The sequence below is a fragment of the Pinus tabuliformis genome, chromosome Q (genome assembly GCF_031772625.1).
Source record: "Pinus tabuliformis cultivar Carrire ecotype Pingquan chromosome Q, CPIR1, whole genome shotgun sequence".
NCBI lineage: Eukaryota > Viridiplantae > Streptophyta > Pinopsida > Pinales > Pinaceae > Pinus > Pinus tabuliformis.
Genome location: NC_142296.1, coordinates 289,768,857 through 289,776,828, shown reverse-complemented (window position 1 = coordinate 289,776,828; position 7,972 = coordinate 289,768,857). Strand labels below are relative to the sequence as shown.

The 7,972-nt window shown below is 39.5% G+C and overlaps 1 protein-coding gene across 1 annotated transcript; it reads left to right on the top strand.

Annotated features, from left to right (window-relative positions):
• Positions 1–3,982: 3,982 nt before the first annotated feature.
• LOC149219364 (3-phosphoinositide-dependent protein kinase 1-like) lies at positions 3,983–6,175 on the top strand. The gene is made up of 3 exons (XM_089386805.1): positions 3,983–4,126; positions 5,174–5,772; positions 5,962–6,175. The coding sequence occupies exons 1-3, from the start codon at positions 3,983–3,985 to the stop codon at positions 6,173–6,175; spliced, it is 957 nt and encodes a 318-aa protein (XP_089242931.1).
• The last annotated feature ends 1,797 nt before the right edge of the window (positions 6,176–7,972 follow it).

Sequence of the window (7,972 nt, the reverse complement as noted above, 5' to 3'; positions counted from 1 at the left end):
AGGCTTAATTTATTTGTGGTATGTGACAAATCTATCTCCTTCAGGTGTGAGGAGTATCTTGAGCAAAAGGTTATACCAACAGAAGGATCAAGACATTATTACTCATCTTCTGTGGACGGTCCAGTACGCAGTAAATTACCTTACATGGATGTTGTGGGAGGTTCCAAGAGTCCTTTAACAAAGGAGACAAGTTTTTCCTCAGGAGAGATATTTGTTGCAAGCAAACCTTTTCAAAACAATCAAGTGCTTAAGCCATGAACACTGATGATTATTTAGAAAACCAGAGAGGAAGAGTGTATTTTTTGAAATCACACAGCAGTTTCGTAGCGCGCTACGAAACTGCTGTAGATGATGATTTTAAAAGCGCAGAGCAGCTAGTCTGACACGGTGAGCAGGAGTTGAGGAAAAGGAACAGCTGTTTATCAAGACCACCTACAGCACATCAGAAACCTGGCATCATTCCATACCTGGAGTTATTAAAAGATTTGGGAACATGCTGCTATACTTTAGGAGAATGTTGGGAGACAGAGACCGTTAAGATAGGAGCATCTCTTCTGGTCAATTAATGAGCCATCAGCGCTCTTAAGCATCCTAAATCAGCATCCATTGCACCTGTAGCTCAGCCATATCAGATTAATTGGAGGAGGATAGCTGTCAAAGCATTCAAGAAAGCATCAAGCATACGAGGAGAATGAAATTAGTATTTTATTTTGATTAGGATAGTGTGTAATTATAGTTCAACATATTTGTAATTAATGCATTAGTGAGTAGCATGTAGGAGTAGTTAATAGCCACCTTCGAGGCTCCCCTCATGCTGGAGGAGGAAGCTCGAGGTGGGGGAGTTTGCTTGCCTATATAGGGATCAGATTAGAATGTAAAAAGGGTTGGACTGTTAATACAAAAACAGAGTTTTTTAGAGCTTATGTAAAGACTGTTACAGTAATGGCAAACAGGGTTTTTTCTTCCCAAGATTCTCAATGCATCTTTTTGTTCAAATGTGATGGTGGTTTAGTTTCTTAATGTTCTTTTTACAGCGTTGTTATGGCACAATCCCTCAGAATTCATATTATATGCTCTGACTTCCTGTGTGCTTGACAAGCTGTGGGTTTTGGTGAAGCATGTTAGAACATCACTCAGAATTCATTTTTTAATGCTCTGACTTCCTGTATGTTCAGCAGGCTTTGATTTAGGTAAATTATGTTTGAACATCTGATGATGCAAAGAGCCTTGGCTTCCATGAGATGACTGTGATTTGGTTTATTAACTGTGAGAGACTCCATAGCCCAATGAAGACCAATTTGATGTATGTCCAGCCAGCTATATTTTTATAAATGTGTGAAGAGTTAGCCCTCTAGTGTTTGAAGGATTTTGTCAAGAGTCGTGAGAGAGCCCTCTCTGATTAGGAAGGCTAATTCCTAATCTAAAGTATGGTCTGAAACAGTTACATGAGACCTTGCTTGGTTGCAGCCCCTAGTACTGGTTTTGTGATAACATTTTGGTGCGTCTGCCGGGAGCTTAAGATTGAATTTCTGAAGGTAGCAGGAGTTCAAATGATTTTCAAGGCTGCAAAACTACCTTGGCGACTCCACACATCAAAGAATAAATTAGAAGGTGACTCCACTGCTAGAAGATCAGTAGCTTGATGAAGTTTCAAGATGGATTCCACTGCAAGAAAGAATGCCAGGTATGCTCCTATGAATCGGTCTCATATCCCTGGTTTTCCAAATCCTATGCCAAAGGTTGATTGGTTGGATGATCTTCCAATATTCAAAGATGAAAAGAAGGATGATGCTGCTCTCCATTTGGTTAAGTTTCACATACATGTACGCAGTCTTAAGGTTCATTTCCCTGAAGATTGTCTCATGAGGATGTTTATGGCTACTTTAGAAGGAGAAGCATGGTCTTGGTATAAAAGTTTGGAAAATGATTCATTATCTTCTCTTGCTGATTTCCATGATGCGTTCTGTGAAATGTATAAAGAATGTTATCCTTCTTTGTTGCTGCTCAAAGATTGCTGTAGGCATTCTTTGAATCTTATTCAGTACTTGGAGGATTGTTATGGTGATGATGAATTTACAGATGAAGAAATTTTAGAGGCTCTGCATGACAATGTTTTTCAGCACCAAGAAGAAGGTATAACACTCCATGAAGCACCGCATGAGGAGCAGCAGGGGTTTAGTTGTGAAACCCATGTTTCATACTTTGATATTGATGTAGAGATGCAGCAGATTGGTTTGGCTTCAGATCATGATGAAGATGAAATTGATTGCACCCAGCAAGAAGAAATATTGGAGGAAATTTTCTATGACCCTCAGGCAGAGGAAAAGCTTGCTCAATTTTGTAATTCCTTGCAGCAGCTTACTTCAAATAATGATCATAGTAGTGAGGAAAATTACATTGTTTGTGAGCATCATTCAGATAGGCAGTTGGATAGTATATCAAATAAATTTGGTGTGGCTGAAGATAAGTTGTCTAAAGATACAGAAAGTTTTGAGAATCAGCAAACTAACCATGTGTTTTTTGACCCTATAGCTGAATACATGGATAAGATTTACTGTTCAGGCGGCTTCCAGTTATATTTTCATGTTGAAGAACAGTTACACCTCATGCCGCCTCAGTTACTTCAGTATCTGATTTATTTTTGTTTCAAGCACAGCCAAAGGACTCAAATGTCAGATAAGATGAATGATTGGCTACATTGGAAATATCATGTTGCTTGAGCTACAAGTGGAGTTTGCAGCTGATAGGGTAGGTAGGTAGAGGTAAATGCAAATAAGCTCAAGGTTGACTGAGCATTTATTTTTCAGTAGATGTAGCTTTCTTTCTCCTACAGTCATGCTGGTCAAGCAAATTTCTGTCTGTCACAAATGGACGAGGCACTGGAGCTGCATGTTCTTAGCGCACCACAAGGGCACACTATCCCTAGTGGAGCCACTGTTATCACTGAAAATGCTGTAGTTAAAAATTTTTTAGCCTGGCTTAAAGAGTGGGTGTTTTCGCAGCGCCTGGATTCTGTTTAGCAGTTTCGCAGCGCCTGAATTATTTTTAGCAGTTTCGCAGCGCTACCTGTTTGCGTGGTTTCGTAGCGTGCTACGAAATTGGGAATTGGTTCAAGTTTTCAGCGAAGGCCTAAATCCTAGCATGCCTATTGTATAGAGTTTTGCTTCCCTCCAGGGATGTTGATGAGGGCAGTGACAGTGTGTCTAAGGAGGCACCCTATGATGATGCATCTATTGTGGGTTTGGCATCAAGTACATTAAGGGAGTTATCTTTGAAGTCTGGTTCATGGGTGATTGTGAAAGATGTACATACTAATGTGGGAGACTTGCAGGAGATTTTGTGTTGAATCCTCCAGACAAAGAATCTATCAAATTCCATAAAACATAGAGTGTTTGATATTTGGGATTGTCTTTTCACAATCTGTAACTTCTTTCACAAAACAGGGCGCCACAATGGATTGAAAGATTTGAGAAATATTTATGATAAAGTTCATATTCACACCTTGTTCAAGAATAAAGATAAGGATACTTCGGCTTTTCAATCTGAGGATGATTGATTTTTCGGTCATAAGTGACCTCTAAGGAAGATTGTCTAAAGCAGAGGTTTGACCGTTTTGTCGTTGCATTGGAAGATGTTTCCAAAGATGCGCTACTTTTCTTAAAAGACAAAGCCTTGGAACTCTTGAATTCCTTGTTTCTGTTTCACTGCAAAATATGGTACCCAAGGTTAAATGTTTTTCCTATATATTGTGCTCGGTCTTTTTCCAATGGATACCTTACACTTTGTAAAGTCACTGCTGCACAGAAAAAGATATATGGGAACTGAAAGATCTAGGACATCAAACAGCTCAGAGGATTGTTCTGGTTTCTGGTCCATTGCATTCTGTGCGAGAAATAAACCAAAATTTTCCAAATTTGGTTTCGTTTTGTCTCGGATGAAGCTTAATCAGTTAATCAAAGATGAAATTATTACCAGTTAGCGCATGGTGCCTTCAGGAAAATCCCTGATAGAAATAAATGGAGATTTAGTAAACGTCGAGAGCATTGATCTTTTCTCGTTGATGGGATTGGTTCGTGGTGAATTGTCATTGGCAGACCAAGTAGCAAGGTTAAAAGTTCTTCGAAAGGTAATGAAGATGTTACTATATACACTTGCGCCATCCGAACAGGGTTCTTTTCGTTCAAGACTTCCGTTCTATCCTCGTAAACTATCTGAGCAATCTTAGGATAAAAGTTAAATGTAATTTAATGTGGACATCATGCACTTTTAAACAAGAACGAAATTTTAGGTCATTGGTTTGGCACCGACGTGAATCATAATACAGATGGCGCTGAAGGAGTTAGGTTTAGCCTTTTGGCTGATCTATATACGTCCACGTCCTCGGTATCATGCTAAATCGAATCCTCATGACCGTGAATGATGTTAAGGGGCACATAAGAAAGGGCCTACAATTTATTTCTCCGGAGCCTACAGAATCGAGACAATTGGATGGCGGAGAATTCAAGTAGCAGACAACAAAACCAGTGAATCTCCATCTGGCGGTTCGTTTGCAACTCGTGCCTAACCTCATGATATCTTCCAAGCAGTAAATACTTTATCTGATGTGTTTTCTCAGAAAGGGAGTTCATTTGTTCATAATATATTACAGAGAAGATCTAGGTTGCTTCCAGAAGAAACAGATGGATCCTCGGCTTTACTTAATTCACCGGTTCATATCACAGCTCTGAAATTTGAGAATTAAATTAACCAAGTTCTTCATGGCCTAAAAAAACAGAGTCTCAAGAAGCAGAATATAAGTTTGCCCATGAAGAACTATATTTCCTCTGTTACTTACAATACCTTGTTGCTGGGAGAATTCATACATCCAGCAGTTGAATGCCATGGTGCTGCACGAATAGTCAGAGGCTGTGCAATTTATATCAGAGAAACTGGAGCACTTTGCCAAATAGTGGTGACCGGAATATACTCTTTAAATGTTTTCCTTTCTGCGCCAGTTATGATTCTTTTTATTTAAATTCATATTACAGTTTCAGGTGAAGATGATTTTTAGAGTTGGAAAGGGCTATTTTGTATACAGTAAGTCGAAGGCCTTAGCTGCGCTAAATGGTATGAGGATGGAAAACTCAAACAAACTGGAAACGATCTATGGGCACTGGGTTGCACTTTGTATCAGATGCTGTCTGACATATCACCTTTTAAAGATGGCAGTGAGTGGCTCACATTCCAAAGGATCATGGATAAAGGTTTCAAATTTCCTGAATATTTTTCTTATGAAGCACGGCACCTTATTGATTGTTTGCTGGATATGGACCCATCTAAAAGATTGGCTTCTGGCCCTGAAGGGTATGCTTCTCTCAAGAGTCATCCTTTCTTCAAGAGAGTTGACTGGGATAATGTTAGGGGTATGCTGGCTCCAAAGTTAGCCCCACCATTAACTGTTGACAAGGAAGATGAAGCTGAAGATGCTGGGTGGTTTCTTTCACATGCTGGATATGGTTCTACTAATGATGAAGCACCTCCCAAAGAGAAAGAGTTGGCCTCATCATCAGTGGCAGTAGAGAATAAGGAGCACAAGGCTAAATTTTATACTATCGATGCTTTTGACTCTAAATGGGAGAAATTTCTAGATCCAGGGGAGTTCATTGTGATGGTTTCATTGGTTAAGAAAATTCGGAAACTTTACAACAAAAAGATGCAGCTGATGCTGACAGACAAGCCAAAGTTGATATATGTAGACCTAGTCAAATTGGTACAGAAGGGTGAGATAGTTTGGTATGATAATCTTAAGGAGCTTAATGTCCAAGTGTTGAATTCTTCCAACTTTAAGATCTGTACTTTAAAAAGGATCACCTCATTTGAAGATTTGAAGACAGCAAGGAATACTACACTGACTTTACGTTCCAGTTGGGATTTATGAAGGCTTAATTTATTTGTGGTATGTGACAAATCTATCTCCTTCAGGTGTGAGGAGTATCTTGAGCAAAAGGTTATACCAACAGAAGGATCAAGACATTATTACTCATCTTCTGTGGACGGTCCAGTACGCAGTAAATTACCTTACATGGATGTTGTGGGAGGTTCCAAGAGTCCTTTAACAGAGGAGACAAGTTTTTCCTCAGGAGAGATATTTGTTGCAAGCAAACCTTTTCAAAACAATCAAGTGCTTAAGCCATGAACACTGATGATTATTTAGAAAACCAGAGAGGAAGAGTGTATTTTTTGAAATCACACAGCAGTTTCGTAGCGCGCTACGAAACTGCTGTAGATGATGATTTTAAAAGCGCAGAGCAGCTAGTCTGACACGGTGAGCAGGAGTTGAGGAAAAGGAACAGCTGTTTATCAAGACCACCTACAGCACATCAGAAACCTAGCATCATTCCATACCTGGAGTTATTAAAAGATTTGGGAACATGCTGCTATACTTTAGGAGAATGTTGGGAGACAGAGACCGTTAAGATAGGAGCATCTCTTCTGGTCAATTAATGAGCCATCAGCGCTCTTAAGCATCCTAAATCAGCATCCATTGCACCTGTAGCTCAGCCATATCAGATTAATTGGAGGAGGACAGCTGTCAAAGCATTCAAGAAAGCATCAAGCATACGAGGAGAATGAAATTAGTATTTTATTTTGATTAGGATAGTGTGTAATTATAGTTCAACATATTTGTAATTAATGCATTAGTGAGTAGCATGTAGGAGTAGTTAATAGCCACCTTCGAGGCTCCCCTCATGCTGGAGGAGGAAGCTCGAGGTGGGGGAGTTTGCTTGCCTATATAGGGATCAGATTAGAATGTAAAAAGGGTTGGACTGTTAATACAAAAACAGAGTTTTTTAGAGCTTATGTAAAGACTGTTACAGTAATGGCAAACAGGGTTTTTTCTTCCCAAGATTCTCAATGCATCTTTTTGTTCAAATGTGATGGTGGTTTAGTTTCTTAATGTTCTTTTTACAGCCTTGTGATGGCACAATCCCTCAGAATTCATATTATATGCTCTGACTTCCTGTGTGCTTGACAAGCTGTGGGTTTTGGTGAAGCATGTTAGAACATCACTCAGAATTCATTTTTTAATGCTCTGACTTCCTGTATGTTCAGCAGGCTTTGATTTAGGTAAATTATGTTTGAACATCTGATGATGCAAAGAGCCTTGGCTTCCATGAGATGACTGTGATTTGGTTTATTAACTGTGAGAGACTCCATAGCCCAATGAAGACCAATTTGATGTATGTCCAGCCAGCTATATTTTTATAAATGTGTGAAGAGTTAGACCTCTAGTGTTTGAAGGATTTTGTCAAGAGTCGTGAGAGAGCCCTCTTTGATTAGGAAGGCTAATTCCTAATCTAAAGTATGGTCTGAAACAGTTACATGAGACCTTGCTTGGTTGCAGCCCCTAGTACTGGTTTTGTGATAACAGCAGTGATGATAAAAAGTATGGTTTGTTTAGGGGACATCACTGCTCTTTGACTGGGGATGTAGTTTTCATGGCAATAATGGACAATTTCTGGAACGATGTGCACCTCAGGGAATTGATACTTGGGAAAATTAGACTCCCAAAGACCAATTTTATCAGCGTGGTTCAGGTATTGATCTCTGTATCGGCAGTATAATTTGAGAGGGGATTCATGGACAGAGGTGTCCTTGATTTGGAAATCTTTATCAGCAAGGGGAAGGTGTCACACGGAATTGGTCAAGGGTGCGGACACAGCTGACCTTCCTAGAAGTCTAAGACGTTCTAATGACAAACAAGACAAAATGGAGTGATCTTTCTCTAAATACACCTTTTACAACATGAAAACTACAAGTGTTTAGGCTTACCTTATTCCAAAACGCTGTTGTTGAAGTCCGTTCTTGACGATCCGGATGAGCTCCTCCTTCAAGTCAATTCCTGCAACCACAAACAATCAAACAATTACCAAGCACTTGCATTTCATATAATAAAACATATATTCAACATGCAGACCAAGGAACACATGAA

Coding starts and splice junctions, on each gene's coding strand:
- LOC149219364 (XM_089386805.1), top strand. CDS start 3,983: ATGGTGCCTTCAGGAAAATCCCTGATAGAAATAAATGGAGATTTAGTA. Junction 4,127..5,173: donor GGTTAAAAGTTCTTCGAAAG/GTAATGAAGATG, acceptor ACTTTGTATCAG/ATGCTGTCTGACATATCACC. Junction 5,773..5,961: donor CAGAAGGGTGAGATAGTTTG/GTATGATAATCT, acceptor TATCTCCTTCAG/GTGTGAGGAGTATCTTGAGC.